Source organism: Prunus avium, chromosome 6 (genome assembly GCF_965620075.1).
Source record: "Prunus avium chromosome 6, drPruAviu1.hap1.1, whole genome shotgun sequence".
Taxonomy (NCBI): Eukaryota; Viridiplantae; Streptophyta; class Magnoliopsida; order Rosales; family Rosaceae; genus Prunus; species Prunus avium.
The window spans coordinates 28,314,934-28,333,707 of record NC_142289.1 but is presented as its reverse complement, the minus strand read 5'-3'; the positions used below and the strand labels follow the sequence as shown (position 1 = coordinate 28,333,707).

Below are 18,774 nucleotides of genomic sequence, written 5' to 3'. Positions count from 1 at the left end.
CCCACTTATGTATATTTAATCCCTGCTTCTGAGATGGATTTGTTTGGTATTATCACCTTTGTTGATGGGTCAACATCCATTCCCTGTCATTACCTAAAACCATGGCTCATTAAGATTCCTTACTATTAATAGAAATATATTTATCTGAGTTCTAGCCAGGGGGTCTAATGTCATGGCTGATTGATTGAGTTTGCTTTCATAAACTACTCCTTATTAAAACATTAGGTGTATTTTTTTTATTTATTTTTTTTTTTTTTCAGTTTGTACCAAACCTATAGTTTCTTTGAGGAGCTAGAAACCCAATTAAAACTGTCATTAGAAGGAAAATAACTATAGATTAATAGGAAGTTTAGCGCAAAAAAGAATAAAGGAAAAGAGGTGATTAAGAATTATATTCACACTAATTTAAGGCTATACCAACATTATTGAGGAAAATATATAAATATATATATATATAGAGAGAGAGAGAGAGAGAGAGAGAGAGAGTTTGTAATGGACCCATAACCTTTTTAATTAAGAGATTGATATGTACATTTAGCATTAATATTTTATGTTCTGCTTATCTACTACCTTTGTAGGTATAATATGCCTTCAACCAATTATTCCCTTATGATATATACCAATGATTGGTTTTTTATTTAAAAAAGAGGGGTTTGGTTCAAATTGAGAAATATTCATGGATTAGGTAAATATGTATTTAAGTCATGCTTTTGCTCTCAATAAACCTCACAACATGTTCTTCATATGAGAGATCTCTTGAGAAGACATTGTCGGATAATTATGTATTGCATAGATCTTACATTCCCTCTAATTGTAGTTCTTTATATGTTCTTTTGCTTGTGTGGAAATAGCTGATTGGGTGGGCTCAAATTCTAACTTTAATTATGGCCTTGTAGATTATGTTAAAACTGGATTTAGTCATAATTGCTTGGCACCTAAGCAATAAGAGGACTTAGATTAAAATATATTAATGTAGTTGTTTTATTATAGTATTATTGGCTTGAATTGAACCAGACCCAACTTGCATTTTTATTATTAAGACATCATTTAATTGCACGCGTGTCCACATTTGTAAGGCTACATGCATCTTCTTGCTTCTTTATAGGTAAAATGCACAGATTTAGAAGGGGATGCCATGAAAGGTATCTGTGTTTGAGATAGATCCTAGCGTTGACCTATTACCAAGAACAATAAGATTATTATGTTGGCCAATGATTAGCAGTGAACCCAATTAAGATAGTAATTATGAACTCAATCATGATTAGCGAAACTCATGAGCAAATCTGAGAAACTAACTGTAATTATGTTTCTTAATTGCAACATGTGACTGATTAAGTTTCCTAATTGTAATTAATTGTTACTTTCTTATCCCGTGGTGTGTGATGCATGCTGCCATTGGGATTGGAAGGACTTGGAAGTCCAGATGTTGTTACAGTGGTCATCAGGTGCAGCGGTGGCATATGCATAATCCAAATTTGCACACCAGAAAAGAGAGAGAAAATGCGCATACGGTTTTGTATTTATTGCAGAGGGGAATAGCCTTGGATTATAAAAAGGGAAATTTTTATGAGGATTAGGAGAGTGGGCCAGGGTGGTGAGTCCCGCGATGGGCCCTCCAGTAGCCTATCTCACTGAGCGGTAGCTTGCTCACAACCCCACTCATTAAGGGCTCTAGAGACAGCTAACGAGATCTCGCCTAATGAAAAATGATATTGATTTGCATACGATGAATATCTATTCGAGTAGATTATTTCCAAAATCTAATTACTTATGTAGATTACATAGTCTGTGCACAAATCATTGACCGGCTAAGGAAATGAAATTTTCAAATCTAGAAACCCGGTTTGAAAATGTATTTGTTGGAACAACAAATAAGTCTGCAATCAATGCAATGCTTGTATACTCAAGTACCTGTGAAACTTCTGTGCAACAAAAATGAAACCCATAATCATCAACATACTTCAAAGACAAGGGCAGGCTTCGGCCACGATCAGATTTAACAGAGCGTCTTCCCAGCCTCCGAATATCTTTGATCGGAAAGAAACTTGAGAATAAGCACTTGACCATCAGGCTGTTTCTATTGTAGGTTGGAAATTCAGAGATTTTTGCAAACAAAACATATCTTAAAAAATGTGACTGATCCACAATGACTAGAAAACCTGTAAGTAGAACTCATCCTTTACGACCCGCTTATAAGAGGGTCTTGTGTTTATATGTTGCTGCATATCTTAAAGGTACCAAGGCAATGTCAAAGTAGGCTAACACTTCATCTCAGAGCTAGGGCTGGAGCCACTCAGCTCTCCCATTCTACTTTGGGCAGGAAATGCAACTATGAGAACCCACCATCCCTGCAGTACACCTGCCCTTTAGCTAATACCATGTTAAATCTATCGATAGAACACATCCATAAAATCACCTTACAACACATCTCAAAGGTACCCAGGCAATGTGGGACTCCGCTAATGCCTAGTGCCAACTTTTTATGCAATTAGCACCTCAAGAAAGACTCCAGAAACGGTGGGCATCACTGGCCTAGTGGTCTTTATATTCCTGTCCATGATAGAAAAGAGATCGCCAGAGAACAACAAAAATATATCTCAACAGACCCTAACTTTTTCAGAAAGTCTTAACCACCATAATTTTGAGTAGGAATCTTTCACTCTATGGTCTTAGAACTATAACCATTTCACATAAAAGTTTTCTGGCTGTTCAAAACTCAGAAAAAATGCCATAGAATATTAAGTTTGAAAACAGGGAAGGAAGAGAACATGAAAATCAGTGAAGCACCTTATCCCATAAACCTCTGGATGAACAAATTGGTGACCCTAATGTCTCATATAAAAACCAAAAATGGGATAGTATAAACAAGTGGTCGAAGTATGCCTTAAACGTGGTATATTAACTTGAATGCTACATAGCCTCAAATACTATGTTCATTTCCATAACATACAGTGGCCAAGGCCGAAGACTCCATGAGCATTTCCAGGAGCCATGCAAGGACATAGTCTAAGGGAAAAAATTTATTTAGTGTCTTAATATGGCGTTTTTATACCTAATTAACAAGTCCAAAAGATCAGACATTACCGTTTTCCACAGAACTTTGAATAAGAGTTCTCAACCATATATGTGTAGATATGTATCATAGCCTGTATACGTATTCTCGTGAAGAAATTTAGCAGCATAGCTCCTGCTTCACACTACAATTAATGCAAGATGTGAAAATCCAATCAAAGCAGAGGAGCATAGATACTCAAAGACTCAAGGTTGCCAACCACTCAATACCCCAACACAGAAAAACAAAAATGATAAAAATCCTCACCTAGAATACAAGGTGAAAAGGCCAGAAGACACAATCTGGTGTCTGATATCCCAATGGACAACATGCTAAAAATCCATAACTAAAAGAAACCTGGAAAAGCAAGATGCCTAATTTTTCATTATATTCAGACAACATTCTCTATTATCTATCACACAACTAAACGTTACACTTGTTTCTATAATCAAATGACAGTCTTTAAACAAATTTCTTCATTCTTTTTCCTATATCTTTCCATTGCATTTGTCTTTTGCAGCTGCCTATCTAACCAGAAACCCAGGCTCCAGCTATCATAAATTAGCCTTATCAAGGAATGATCGTATTGATCACTGATGTGGACTTAGCTGATGAATCAGGCATATGCATCAACATATGACTATTTATGAGAATGCAGTTTATCTATCATCAATTCTATTAGATAAAGCATCTGGTGCAGAAACAAGAGACATAAAATCCAAGATGGACTGATCACAACAAGGGCAAGAAACTTTTCACATCACCAAAAAAAATGTAGCAGAGGAACAAAACTATCAATGATGGCAGAGATGTGACATTCAACATGCAACAAAGATATTTTAATTTACATTTGAAGAATATTTGGAAATACTAGCTAACTGGCCACAGAGGTCAATTAGGTAAACAGTAGCATAAATTATAATAAGTTGTCATTACAAAAATGAAATAGGTGTGAAGATAGTAGTCAGGTAAGCTGACATCTTTCACTGTTCAACAGCCCCCAACCAATTATAAGAATTTCAAGCTCTCAAACATAATGACTCCTCCTGGCGCTAATTCCTAGTCGCACACTCCTCTTTATAAGGACCAATACTAAGAATCCTTCAAAACCAAAATAACTAGAAATGGTCATCTGTTATAGAAATCATAAGATTCCGGTGGAGAAAAAAAAATCCTTTTTCACATGTTACCCTAATTCAGAACTCAGCAATTCCTACCCATCTGCTAACATATAGCTGACGAGTGAGGATCCTTTCATTGAATGAGGTAATCAAAGCCCCAATTGCCAGCCATTAATAATACTCAACGCTTTAAGTGAACGGGCAGAAAAATTACACCCACACTTTATTTTAGTCTTTCTTCTCCTAAAATCAGTCATTTTAAAATAGATTTAAAAGAGCAATAAGAGCTTTCTGTATCAGAGTAGCTCCAGTGAATAACTGTATTCAAACCTACAGTCTCAACCATATAAAAGACAGATGCCTTTTGAAGTGGAAGCGTAATAACATTCAAATTTGGGAGAAGTAACAGCAATATCACAATAAATTTGTAACTGCATTGCTACCACAACTATAAGTTACAACAAAATAAGGAAAAAAGACAATCGAGACAAATAACAGGGGTAAACTGTGTAACTCTGATCAATGGCACTCGAAGGCACTTGAAGAAAGATTACAAAAGCGACATAAGAAAAAGAAAGATTACAAAAGCGACATAAGAAAAAGGAGGCAAATCAGCAAGGCAAAACAACAGAAAACAGTGTGCACTAGCATGTGTGGATGTGTGTGCACGCCTATATTTGCACATGAGCATGTAACTCTGTGTGTGTGTGTGTGAGAGAGAGAGAGAGAGAGATCTTGAGCCATTTTTTGTTTAAGAAACTACTAAATCAATCAGGGGAAGAGAGATCAACTATCATATAGAATGCAAAAAGCTGCTTATGCTCAACAAGCTGTAAAATTTACCTGCATATGCGCATACACAATTTACAATTGAACAAAACTGGAATTTCACATATTTGTTGCAATGTTTCTACTCATACTCAAACTGCACCTCTACATACATGTATTGTCTCATGAACTGGACGATGGATGAGGTGAAATTTGCTAATGTTTGGCATTCTTCATGGGTTTTGGCTTCTGAAACAACCCCATGAATAACCAATTTCTTAAGACTTGGGCATCGTTTCAACAGCCCTTCAACCCAATGTATGAAGAGATCATTGATTAGAGTCCACCCAAGCTCCAAGAAAGTAACATTCTCCAGATGAGAAGATCCTTGCAAACCATAGTGAAGCACTCCATCTCTTAAATCATAACTCAATGACAAATGACTCAGCTGTGGGAAACAGACAGCAATCGTTTCTAAATCCACAATCTCATCCTCATCATAAAAAATCACATCCCATAGCCGAAGCCTCCTCAATTTTGATGATCTCGAGATCATCTGGTAAAATTTTGGCCATATAATTGTAAAATTGCTAATATCTACAATCTCAAGGTTTTCAACAGTATCACCGATATCAAGATGAAAGACACTAACATCATCAATCTTGAAATGCTTCAAGGTCCCCTTTCCAATGAGTTCAAAGACCTCAACAGCACAAGCTTTCATGTGCAAACGCTGAATGCTATCAGCCTCCAATATAAACTTTTCCAAACTGATTCTTTCTGCATAAATGCTCTTTAATGTTGGACTGCTCAGCTCAAAAGTCACTTGTGCATCTGACATTGCTATCTCTGGGCTGACAAGTTCTAAGGTTTCAATCTTTGGGCATGCACTTAGCAAAAGGCTCAGATCCAATGCTGAAATACTAACGTAACTCAAAGAAAGAGATTTCAAACAAGGAAATCTCTGAAATTTGGGTTCAACTCCTGTGATAGAATTATGGCCCAAGACCAACATTTCCAACTTTTGCCTCCCACAAATTTCTAGAATGTTCACATTTGGAGCAGTCTGAACATTATAAAACAATTGCTGAAGCGTTTCTCTGGTGTACATGAGCCATGCAATAACAGTGGAACCCAAGAATTCTTCAACATCATCCATTAAGATTGATAGACCTTGTAATCCAGTAGTTTGAAAAATTGTTTGCGTTATTAAGATTTCCAATTGACTAGTTGTTAAATCCCGATACACAGGCCAATCATTGGAATTGAATGAAAGCGTGTGAAGGTGTTTGCAGCAAGCTTCTCGCCATTTCTGACATGTTGTGGAGGCTACCACCACATCTCGTGCAGCACTGAGCCGGGACAGTATGTTACCAATGACCTCAACAGGCAGGTGCTCCATAATCCTCAAAGTATCAACTCATTATCGAAATACCTTAATCTCCCAAGAAGCAAATTGTCATACTCTTCAAAGATCAAGGGGAACTTGTAAAACCATTCAATAGATGTTCCCGCTGACTGTACTTCTCTAATAGCAGAAGGCTGGTGGAATCAACAAAATGAAGTACTGGCCAACAAAGAAAGAAAATAATTGGTCCACCACAGTTTATGGAATCCTTAAACCAAAATCAAACACACAACAGTAACTTGAAAACATTAATAAATATCCGGATTTTGCTTAAAGAAATTAAAATGCTCAACAGAAGCAAAATTGTAACCAACTAAAAATCAAAACCATACATACAAAACCAATATCAGGGTATCAATCTGAATTGAAGAAACTCCTAGCAAATAAAACGACTCAGTTCTGATAGTATACATTATAGTGGGAAATAAATACAACATCGAAAGAAAAAAAGCATTAGAACGAATTTAACCATACCCAATTGCAGAAACGAAAAATAAAAAAAATTGATTACCTGGAGATCAAAAGGGTGGTGGTGAAAGATGCTGTTAGTAACCAGAAGAACAATTGGAAATGGACTGCATTTGCAGATTGAAGAATGATTGAACAAATAGTAATGAAATGGAAACTTGATGAAGATGAAGAGTGGATCAAGAAGAAAAGCCTCGAGCATAGGCTTGAGATCCGCTACTTCTGATATCGAGAGAGAGGAAGAATCAATAATCAATTAAATCAAGGTGAGAAATAGTATCATCATCAGATAATTCATCCCTACTTACATAATTTGTCATCCAAAAAGGTCTTTTCTTTGGTCGTTGATCATCGGAGTTGGCTCATTTGCTGGAACATTTGACAGGGTATCGCCATGTCAGACACACACCACTATAGTAACTTGAAAACATTAATAAATATCCGGATTTTACGTAAACAAATTAAAATACTCAACATTTATTTATTTATTTATTTTTGGACCAAAAATAAAACATTAATTTTTTATTTGAAATTATTGTACATTTATATTAATCTATATCTTATCTATATAAAGCAAAAGGCAGAAAATGGTAAAACATTCAAAATACCAAAAAATGCCCTTAGTTAATGCAAACATTAAGAATTGAAATTATTAATTAAATCTATATAAAGCAAAAGGCAGAAAATGGTAAAACATTCAAAATACCAAAAAATGCCCTTAGTTAATGCAAACATTAAGAATTGAAATTATTAATTAAATGAGGATAATATGGTAAATTCACACTTTTTCATATTTAAAAAAAAAAAATTTAAGAAAAATATGATAATGGATCCTATTTTTATGGAACACAACTACCCATTATCTTTTTTAATTTTAAAATAAAATAAATTTAAAAATAAAATAAATAAAAAGTCTCTCGCAGGCGAGGAAGCACATGCAGAGAGGCTAGTATATACAATGCAAAAGGCACAGAATGGTAAAACATTCAAAATACCAGAAAATCCCTTAGTTAATACAAACATTAAGAATTGAAATTATTAATTAAATGAGGATAATATGGTAAATACACACTTTTTCATATTTAAAAAAATAAAAATAAAAGAAAAATCAAATAATGGATCCTATTTTTATGGAACACAACTACCCATTATCTTTTTTAGGTAAATTTAAACATTTAAAATATTAAAAAAACCTCTCGCGGGCATGGAAGTGCGTGCGAAGAAGCTAGTGTTTAATAAAAAGAGAAAAGATTCTTGTGTAAGTACCTTTTTTATGTTGTTCTTAAGATGTCACTAAAGAACAATGACTTGGATGTCGATGTTAAGCAACGTCGATGTCATTGTATTTAGACTCGTAACAGGAAAAATAAATTAGTTGTGTTTGGGAAAAAAAGATTGTTTGACTTTTGTCAAAAGAAACTATTTCATAAAAACCCCGCAATTGGGAAATCGCAGAACAACAAGCGTAGAAATCATACAACAATCAAGAAGGATGTTTGGAAAATAAATATTAAAAGAAAAAGTTGTCAAAGAAGCTAAAAATTTTATATAAAAAAACCCTTACGGGTAAGCTTGTGAGTTATGTGAGTCCATGACTAAAGTTATTAGTCTCTAATTGTAGAATGCATTAGGTTATGACTAGTCGTCTTGTATGTGTATGACTAGTCGTCTTGTATGTGTATGACTAGTCGTCTTCAATGCAATCTATCGTGTTTATTTATATAAATAAAAGAATAAAAGAAAAGAGGTTATTTAGAATTATATTCACACTAATTTAAGGCTATACCAACATTATTGAGAAATAGAGATTGTGTGTAATGGACCCACATCCTTTTTAATTAAGAGATTGATATGTACATACCTTTATAGGTAATATGCCTTCTATCAATTATTCCTTTACAATATATATCAATGATTGGTTTTTTTTTTCCAAAGGGATTTTGTTCAAATTAAGAAATATGCATGGATTTAGTAAATATGTATCTAAGTCATGCTTTTGCTGTTAGAAATATGCCCTTAAAGCTAACTAATTATGTAATAGTTAGAGTTAAGGACATCTTTAATAAAAGACATTATGTTATCAATGAGCAATAAATGTTGTTTTATACATTAAATCATCCTATATTATTTTTCAATATGTAGAATAACCATAGTCCAAGGAATACACAAGTGGATAAGAGAGCTATGTAATGAGATTGCATACATAAAGACTTATCATCATCCCTAAATCTTGAATATGTTCCTGTTCTTGAATATGTCCCTAAATCTTTAAGTTGTGGGAGGTTTTAAAGCATTAGATCTAATTTAATATAATACTAGCCTCTCCGCACGCGCTTCCGCGCCTGCGAGAGGCTTTTTTATATAAAAAAAAAATATTTTAGAATTAAAATAGATAATGGGTAGTTGTGTTCCATAAAAAGAGGATCCATTATCTTATTTTTCTTTAAATTTTAAATTTTGTTAATATGAAAAAGTGTGAATTTACCATATTATCCTCATTTAATTAATAATTTCAATTTTTAATGTTTGCATTAACCAAGGACATTTTCTGGTATTTTGAATGTTTCACCATTCTCTACCTTTTGCTTTATATATATAGATAAGCATATGATTTAGATGAATTTGGTGTTCACAAGTTCTCATTTTTAGGTCTTGTATATGTATCTAGAGTAATGTGTTGTATTAATAACTGACACAAATTAATGTGCAAACAACTGTTTGGGCTTAAATTTGGCACGCCCAGTTCAAAAGCAAAGGCCCACATCATTTCTTCTAAAGTCGCCTATTTTGGCCCAAAAATTGGCACCCTCAATCCATCAAAAGCGCCCAGCCCGTTAAACGAATAAACAGGCCAAAACAAAGAACTCGGCCCAAAACGTTGAAGGCCCAGAAACAGTGGAAATCAGAAAAGAGACTTGGGCCTCGGAAGAACTAGAATTGGGCTCAGAGCAAACTAAACCCAACTGGTCTTTCAAAAACAGTCCCACGTGATCCCTGACTTAGAGAAGTCAACAAAATCGGCTGAAATAAAAGATTGAACAGGGGCAGGTGTAAAAGAAGAACGTCTCTGAAAAAACTCAGTTGCCTGGAGATCAAATCCCGTTTTAATTATTCAAAAGATATTTCCTGTTCCGGAGAAAACACCATTTTCAAGGAATAAGCAGACTCTGCCTCTGTAAAAAGTGGATAAGCGGGAAACAGGGATCAAAAAACTGAGAACTTACTATCTCAAAAGACTCTTAGACTCTCAGAAAGCAGTTGAAATGAAAGAGGGGCATGGCACCCCATCAAAAGAAAACAGAGAAGTAGTCATTTCAGGAACTGATCGTTGAGTGTTTACTTGCCAGAAAATGGATGGAACCCCTGTTTATTTCAATTAAAAATTAAAAAAAAGATTTTTTTACTTGCCGCCCACTCTCAAAGAACATTTCTTATATATACAAGAGAGGGTGAACAGAGACAGATGACAATCAATCAACACAACCAAAAAACTCAGTCAAAGGACAAACATTCAAATGATCACTTAATCACAAAAACTTCAAACTAAGTCCAGCAGACTTAGAGTCTGAAGCACTTCAATTCCAAAGCTTCTCAACAAGCTTGCAGAATCATCTTTTTTTTTTCTCCCAACAAAGACAGTTAGAATACTGTTTCGGATTTGAATCTCAGTTCACAAGTCAACAATAACGAGATTTCTCTCGTTACAAATTTGGTTCAGCAAAAGCCAAGACAAGCAGAATTTGAGTTTTCTCAAAACGAAAAACTCAACAAATTTATGGAGAGCCCTGACTAAGCAGCACAGGTACCACAGTACGCATCCAGCTCAAGTCCAGCCACTTCTGTCCCTTTCAGACTGGAGAAGTCCCAGTTCTGCCCATCCAAAAGCCTACCAGGGTTTGAAATGAATTAAAGCTCTACCAAAATCAAGCTTTGGTATCGATTTGCAGCCGGAGTCCAGCACTTGAAGTTGTTTAACATCCAGTCCAGTCCAGAACAGAGGCAACTACCCAGCCAGAAATGGAAGTACAGCCCTCTTTTTGTCTTTGTATAGTCAGTTTTCCCTTTTTGAGTCTTGAAAAGGGGAGTTCTGCCTGGAATTAGTTCAGTCTGTTATTAGTTATTCTGGCCAGAACTACCGGTTTTATATTGAGGAAAATTATAAAGTCCTTACAGTCTAAGGCATAGAAAAGAACTTACTTGGGAGATATTCCTCACCCAAATTCACAATCGTTTGTTCAAAGTCAATAGCTTGGGGCGCAAGTTATTTTTATTCTCGAGTCTGTTAGAATTGAAAAAGTTGCTAACAGTGGCACGCTCAACACATAAAGAAAGTTAATTTATTGACCAAACAATGGTCTTTGAATTAATGGGGAACTTTATCCTATTATTACCGGAAACAAATCAAAACGGGTAAACAACAACCAATTATAAAAATACCCGCAAGTGCACGAATCTATTGAGGTATAGATTATGTAAGTACGGGGTCGATTCCACGAAGAACTATCGGCTTCTTACAAGTTCTAATTTAAGTACGTAAAGAGCACTTATTTAACACACCACACAAGCACAATACAAATTGGAAACTAAAAATGAGTAAAGAAAGGTAAAAGAAAATAAACAAAACAAGAAACCAAAGAAAAACACAAACAACTCTTTATATCACTCTTTTATCACCATTTGGACAGATTCGTTTCTCTGTTTTTCAGCTTTGACCTTTGTTCAGTGTTTGGCCTATAACTTTCCAACCATTTGTCGAAATTTCATGTTCTTTATATGGTTGGATTCAGCACAGAAAAACAAAGAACGCAGCGCGGACCAAAAGTGAAAAACAATTACGGAAACAAACAAAATTCAGTGAAGAAGACACACAATGTTTCAAACACACACACACACATTTGGGGGGAGGGGGAGAGGGGTTTGTGTTGATTTGAGTGACCTATTTCTAATGCATGAAAGTAAATGAACTTTAAATTTAAATGAGAATGGCAGAGATGAGTTATCAAAGCATGAAAGTACAAAGTAACAAACACTAGGGTTTCGGAATCCACCCTAAACAATCCTACTCAAGTTCGTGAATACTCAAGTGATGAACTCTAAACGTGTTGATGAAGATGTTCGCAGTCAAGACCGGGTTTAGTGGCTCAAGATGCATGATTCTCTCTAAAATAAGTAGAGTGCAGGGTTAGTGCTACAATACTCGTGCCCTCCCCATAACCGAACCTAGGTGTGCTTAGTACTTCGATTCAATTACAAGGAAAACCCATTAAGTTCAAAGAGAATATGAACATCACAAGAATCCTAATAGCATGGTGTTTACATTAGGCATTCAAGAAACCAATTCACATGGATGGTTCTTACTTCATCCATTTGTTACTTAGGAAAATATGAAGAATTCACACAATCCCAACAACCTCAAGAAGCATGCTTTCAAAGGTGATCAATCAAAGAAAAACATACATAAAGGATAGATTATAAAAGTGAAATGGAATTCATCAACAATATCTAGAAATTCATACACTCAAGCATCAAAACAATAGAGTATTCATGTTTAGGGCTTCAACCTAAGCCCTAGAAAAATATGAAGTTACATTGAAACTAAGAAATTACAAGAAATAAATAAAATGAAAGAAACTAAGAACAAAGAGGGGAAAGAGAATTGCATCTTCAACCCCTTGGATCCTTGCCTCAAGGCTCCCCAAGGTTCTCTCCAATTGTTATGCCATTCTCCCCCCTCCTTGGTTGCTCCTTGCTCTCCTCCTTCTAGCTCTCTCTAGCTCTCAAAATCTCTGCAAAATTCTGAATGAATGATCCGTTCCTCTTTCTTACAATTTGCTCAAGTCAATTGCCTAAAGGAAGATGCCTTCTCTATGCTCTCATCTCTCTCCTCCTTTCATCATGGTACTTTTGACTTTGTTTCTTCCTTGTCTCCTTGCCATGATGAGTTTTTGTCTTCACAAAGATGCTCTTTGTCTCAGAAATTACACTCAATCAAAGTAATTTCTTGTTATCAAATGGTATGGTAACAAGAAGAATCAACATAACATTATGGAGGTAAAACTGGCCCAAGACAAATTTCCAGAGCTGTTGTAACATGTAGGATCGGTTGGAGGAGCTATACTTGTCCAATTGAGCTCAAATTTGGATATGTTGTAGTTAACATCCATTGGAACAAGTTTCATGAAGATCTTCACCTCATCCGAGCACCGGAGCATGCTGATCCTACATTTCTATACTACATGATGTGGCATGTCTATATCATATGCCACATCAATTAAGTCAATGAAGCATAATTTAATTAGAAAATTAGAAAAACAAAAACTGGAATAAGTTATAAAAGAAAAAAAAAGTTAAATAATTTTAATTGATGTGGCTGTCCACTTTAGTTGTCACATAAGGCCCCGTTTGGTGAGCTGGCTTGGACTGGTTAGGTTTTAAGTCGCAGGAGACCTCGCTTTAACAGTTTGGATCTCTGAGCGACGACATCGTCGAGTTGGTCTCGAAGTAACGAACGGCCGCATGAGAGAACTTACCATTGGAAGCCATGACTCTAGAGAAGGGTCAAAGACGGTAGAACAGAGAGATGAGCGAGATTGGGCTGATGATAGGAGAGAGAGAGAGAGAGAGAGAGAGAGAGAGAGAGTAAAAGAAGAAAAGAGAAAGATAAGAGGAGAAGACGCGAAGAGACGGCTTCCAAACCCGTGTCTCACCTTAGGTTTTGATATCCAGCTTATGCTGGATTCATATCCTAAACAAAAATGTAAGTCCAAGTCAGTGTGTGATGCAATTAAGCCCACCAAACAACAGATTGGACCTATGTCCATTTTAATTGAAAAAGTCTCATCCAGTCCAGTCCAGCCCACCAAACAGGGCCTAAGATGACATGAGAAAGTGGTATACAAATGTGGTAAGAGTAGCATTATTCATGTATCTAATTGGTTGAGATGAAATATAGGAGATTCTCCGATAAGTATTTAAGTTAAGAATTGGTTGCATACTTGTAATTTTGGCTGTTGAATTATATCTAAGAGACTACCAACACATTCAATGAATGCAATCCAACACCCAATATTAGACGTACGTAATCAATTCTCAACATAAAATACTTATTGAAGAATCTCTCAATATATATATATATATACACACACAGAAATTCTTCTACATCAGAATATTATTATTGTGCGAACGCCGTACATTTTCTATTATTCCTTCATGTTTTCATCCATGGTTACAATGCCCACCATCTGCTCGATGAAAGGCCTGAGGAGAAAGAGAAGCTGCGCAGCTTCTTGTAATTTTTCGTTTAAAAATGTCTGGAAAAAACGACACCTTTTTGAACCAAATTTAAAAAAAATAAGAAAAAAGAGAACCAGTATCCCCAAAACTCACTCACTCACCCTCCCTCCAAAACCCAATTTTCTATTATCTCCTCAACCCTAACCCCAATCTCTCCTGCACTTATGCACGGCTTGTTTCCCTGGCGTCAATCAATAATATTCAGAAATACAATCTCTCTTGCCATCATCTCCGTGGAAGACCAAGTCCATTTCTAATCCTTTTACTTTTTTATTTTTGATTTATTTCTTTTTCTTTTCTAATCCTTCTTTCTCATGCAGACTTCAGGTTAATCATCCTTTTTTTAAAAAAAAATACTGAAAATGGTGATTTGTTTTTATTAATGAAATCTCAGTAATTTATGTCAAGTGCAATTAAATGAAATTTCAAAAGGTTAATATTTGGGTTGTCTACTTTCTTAGCGATTAATGTCAATATTACAGTGTTATATTTGTTATAAAAAATTGGTGAGCCCCCTTTGACTAAACCCTCCACAGCCCCCTTTCCACGCAGTCTTTCTGAATCCGAAGCTGCTTCTGCTGCTTATAGTTATTTCTTGTCAAATGGGTAACGAAGCCCTTCAAATGAGTCTCCCGCTAGTGCTCTTGACGATCCTTACATTCTCAGCTCCTTCAGCAACAGCTTCAGCGAGCGATCGCAGCTACAATGTAGGAGATCATGTTCCCTTGTTCGTCAACAAAGTTGGCCCCTTGAACAACCCCAGGTACATCCTCCTCACTGCCAACTAAATTGCAGTTTGTTTATGTGTTGCTTGTCTGTAACTTTTGTGAGAGGAAAACGATAGCTCCTTTTAGGTCCTGCTTGGTATGGTTTTCCAGAAACTCTATATTAATATATTTCCTAATTTTCAGAAACAATGAAAATGAGGATGGCATACCCATTTGGAAGGGTGCCTAAAGACTTTCTTTTTTATACCGTTTCTGATATTATTTTCAGCAAACTGTTTATGGGTCACTTAGAATTTGATGGTTCTGTGTGGTTTTTTAAAGACTGAGGCATAATTGTGGAATTTGATAACTTTGGAATGGGGTTTGATTGACAGTATTAAAATAAGAGCCACAGAAGGAGGGGTAGCAGTAAGTAGAACTACAATGAGGTTTAGGAAAGGCAGGAGATAAATTTTGTAGTATATGAATTGTTTGTGAATATTTGATGAAATTAGTAGTTCTATGATCCGTGTTTGAATTCTCACTTCTTATGCCTGTTTCCTTATCGATTTGCAAGGTTTAGAGATTAACCTTTTGAATAAAATTTCAAGAAGAGTGCTTTTAAATTGATTCAGGAGCTTCAATTGCAAATAATCTTATTTGAGGTTTTGCTTTGGTCCTAGTCTTTGTAGTGACCATCTTTTCCACTTTCTATGCAAATTTATTGTTTTTTCGCAAGTAAAATTTTCGTCTTTTTTAATTTTTTTAAATTATAAATATATATATTTTAAAAGTTTGTGATCATGACCCCGTGATTATGTACGTATGGTTTCAGATCTTGATAATAGTGGGCACATTGCATGCTAGGAATTAAAGATGAATAATCTGGAAGATAATCATTTCACTTTCTGCCTTTTTTTTTTCCACATTTAATATTGTTTCTCCTTTTTATTCTCTTGCAGTGAGACCTATCAATATTATGATTTGCCATTCTGCTGCCCAGGTTAGCCTTTAGGGTTGGAGTGACAATTTTATGGTGCAATGCTTAGTGGAACTATTGAAGAAGTAATGTAACCTGATATCAAGGATAGTAGTTATTCTTAGGTTTTCTGCAAATACATAAGATGCTAGTTCAAAATAATTAGTTTTCCATAGTTCAATAACACCAGTTGGCTTGTATTCCCTTTGTATAACATAAAAAATGTTGGGAAAAAAGTTAAACATCAAATACTCAAATCTTGTTGTTTCTCAAGTTTTGTTTTGTCCAGAAACTGAGTTGCATTGCTATTTTTGATAACTTACTAAGACTAAGTGATTGCTGATCATCATGGCTTGCAGATCCAGTAATCCAAAAGAAAGAATCCATTGGGGAAGTTTTGAACGGTGATCGTTTGGCCAACACCTTATATCAGTTGAATTTCAGGCAGGACAAAAATGGGGAGAGGTTGTGCCAGAAAAAGCTTAAAGTTGCTGAAGTTGCAAAATTTAGGGATGCTATTGTTAATGATTTTTACTTCCAGATGTATTATGATGATCTTCCAGTGTGGGGGTTCATTGGGAAAGTTGAAGATGAGAGTTGGACTATTAGTGACAAGGGGACTAAGTATTATCTATTCAAACATGTGCTGTTTGATGTTCTTTACAATGGGAACCAAATAATAGAAATACGTGCTTTTAGTGATCCAAATCATGTTGTTGATATTACAGAAGATGTTGATATTGACGTTGAGTTCACTTATTCAGTTAACTGGAATGCAACATCTACTCAGTTCCAGAACAGGATGGACAGATACTCAAAGGCCTCATTACTGCCAGTCCACCTGAAAATTCATTGGTTCTCATTTATTAACTCCATTGTCATCATTGTGCTTTTGATGGGATTGCTTACCTTGCTAATAATGCGACGCCTCAAGAATGACCTGAGAAAGTAACACATTATCTGTAACCTTTTTCAACTACATGATGTATTGGAATGGTCAGCCTAATGTTATGCGTATTTGTTGTAGGTGCTCTAATGATGAAGAAGAAGACAAGGAGGTTGGTTGGAAATACATTCACGGTGATGTTTTCAGATATCCATCCAACATGCCCCTGTTTTGTGCTGTCTTGGGCGTGGGTACCCAACTTCTCATCATGTAAGTTACTTTATTGTTCTTCAATTAATCCTCTTCTTCTTTCATGGATTTATATTCTGAAGGTAGCATGATCATAGATATTTTTTTTTCTTTTTTCCTTTTTCTTTTTACCATGATGGGACACCTATAGTGGGGCCTCAATGTAGGTGTTGAAATGCCTTGTTGAACAATTTAATGTGGCATTTCTTCCATGTGTTGTTTTATGCATAGGTTCATATATAAATATAGCTATGGAATTCTGCACTCAAATGTTGTGATTCAGTAATAATTGATAATGTATGAACTGTATGAGTGATTCAGTAATATTTTATAATGTATGGACTATACGTGTCAACGTTTGATTCTTTTTGTTATTTATTTTCTTGTCAGGGTCTGCATCTTATTTTTTCTGGCATTTTTTGGAGTCCTCTATCCCTACAATCGTGGAGCTCTGTTCACTTCTCTTGTCTTTATATGTACTCTTACCTCGATTGTCGCTGGGTACACTGCTGCTGCTTTCCACACTCAATTTTCTGTGATTGGATGGGTAATTTTTTGTTTTGTTTTTTTTATAGTAAAGTTCTTTATCATATCGTTCCATGGTCATTGGTCACTATATCCTTTAACTTCTTATCCTTATTTTTGTCATAAACGATGTTAATATCCAGGAGAGGAGTGTTCTTCTAACAGCGATTCTCTACCTGGGCCCATTGTTCGTGATATCGTCTATCCTTAATACAGTTGCTATATCTTATGGGGCAACAGCTGCAATACCTTTTGGCACCCTCCTAGCAATTCTTCTTATATATGCATTTCTTGCCATCCCATTGCTTGCCTTGGGTGGGGTGATTGGATATTGTTTAAGGTCTGAATTTCAAGCACCTTGTGCTACAAAGCAATTTCCAAGAGAGATCCAACGATTAGCTTGGTACAGGAGAACACATTGTCAAATGTTTATTGGTGGTCTATTGCCGTTTAGTGCAATTGCCCTTCAGTTACACCACCTGTATGCAAGCATGTGGGGCTATAAAATTTACACTCTGCCCGGAATTTTGTTTCTTACATTCATCATCCTCATCATAATGACTTCAATCTTGACTGTCGGTTTGACATACATTCAGCTTTCTGTTGAAGACCATGAATGGTGGTGGAGGTATGTTCTCTTCAGCATGCACTCACACTGACGAATCTAATACTGTTGTTGTGTAGAGTTGCATGTATCTAAGCTTTTTTATTTCGAATGTGCTTTACTTTCTATTATTTGGCTGCCATGTTCATGGTGATCTTGAATCCTTAACAACTACAAGGATTTGCTAGCTTAATAATCAATTTGTAGATGCTCTGAGTCAAGCTCTTTCGTTTTCTTTTCTTTTTTGATTGGCATTTCCTGTAGACGTTGCTGATTTATAAACCGGCTTTTTTCTACTTTCTTTAAGTTGGAGATGGTATTTGCACAAATGCGCAATGTTTATCATGTCTTTTGTGTGTCTGATGCAGGTCAGTGTTGTCTGGGGGTTCAACGGCTATTTTTATGTTTGCCTATAGCATTTACTTCTATGCCAGATCAAACATGACGGGTTTCATGCAGCTATCCTTCTTTATTGGCTATAATGCTTGCATTTGTTATGCGTTCTTCTTGATGCTTGGTGCCATTAGTTTCCGTGTTTCCTTGATATTTGTTCGCCATATATACGGTGCTGTTAAAAGTGAATGAACAAATCCGGCCTTAATGCCCAATCTGCTTCTCATTGCCTCACTCTTGCACAGGAAATGCATGTGTAGTGAATTAGATTTGTAACATCCATGATTGAAGAAATCGAAACCATGATATAGAATTTGAAAA

The 18,774-nt window shown here is 35.6% G+C and overlaps 2 protein-coding genes across 4 annotated transcripts; one reads left to right on the top strand and one right to left on the bottom strand.

Annotated features, from left to right (window-relative positions):
• Positions 1-4,942: 4,942 nt before the first annotated feature.
• LOC110769950 (F-box/RNI-like superfamily protein) lies at positions 4,943-7,355 on the bottom strand. The gene is made up of 3 exons (XM_088254061.1): positions 7,126-7,355; positions 6,861-7,039; positions 4,943-6,508 (listed from the first exon to the last, which is right to left on the bottom strand). Exon 3 carries the CDS (start codon positions 6,341-6,343, stop codon positions 5,084-5,086), a length of 1,260 nt encoding a protein of 419 aa, XP_088110187.1. The 5' UTR covers positions 6,344-6,508; positions 6,861-7,039; positions 7,126-7,355; the 3' UTR covers positions 4,943-5,083.
• Positions 7,356-14,078: 6,723 nt separating this feature from the next.
• LOC110769961 (Endomembrane protein 70 protein family) lies at positions 14,079-18,774 on the top strand. 3 transcript variants are annotated; one of them, XM_021974026.2, is made up of 8 exons: positions 14,079-14,355; positions 14,663-14,873; positions 15,780-15,820; positions 16,156-16,744; positions 16,824-16,952; positions 17,322-17,478; positions 17,600-18,084; positions 18,429-18,774. In XM_021974026.2, the coding sequence occupies exons 2-8, from the start codon at positions 14,713-14,715 to the stop codon at positions 18,643-18,645; spliced, it is 1,779 nt and encodes a 592-aa protein (XP_021829718.1). In that variant the 5' UTR covers positions 14,079-14,355; positions 14,663-14,712; the 3' UTR covers positions 18,646-18,774. The 3 variants fall into 3 exon arrangements, with proteins under 3 accessions (XP_021829718.1, XP_021829716.1, XP_021829717.1); XM_021974024.2 differs by having other exon boundaries at positions 14,647-14,873; XM_021974025.2 differs by having other exon boundaries at positions 14,079-14,873.

Coding starts and splice junctions, on each gene's coding strand:
- LOC110769961 (XM_021974024.2), top strand. CDS start 14,275: ATGCACGGCTTGTTTCCCTGGCGTCAATCAATAATATTCAGAAATACA. Junction 14,356..14,646: donor TCATCTCCGTGGAAGACCAA/GTCCATTTCTAA, acceptor AACCCTCCACAG/CCCCCTTTCCACGCAGTCTT. Junction 15,821..16,155: donor TTTGCCATTCTGCTGCCCAG/GTTAGCCTTTAG, acceptor CATGGCTTGCAG/ATCCAGTAATCCAAAAGAAA.
- LOC110769950 (XM_088254061.1), bottom strand. CDS start 6,343: ATGGAGCACCTGCCTGTTGAGGTCATTGGTAACATACTGTCCCGGCTC.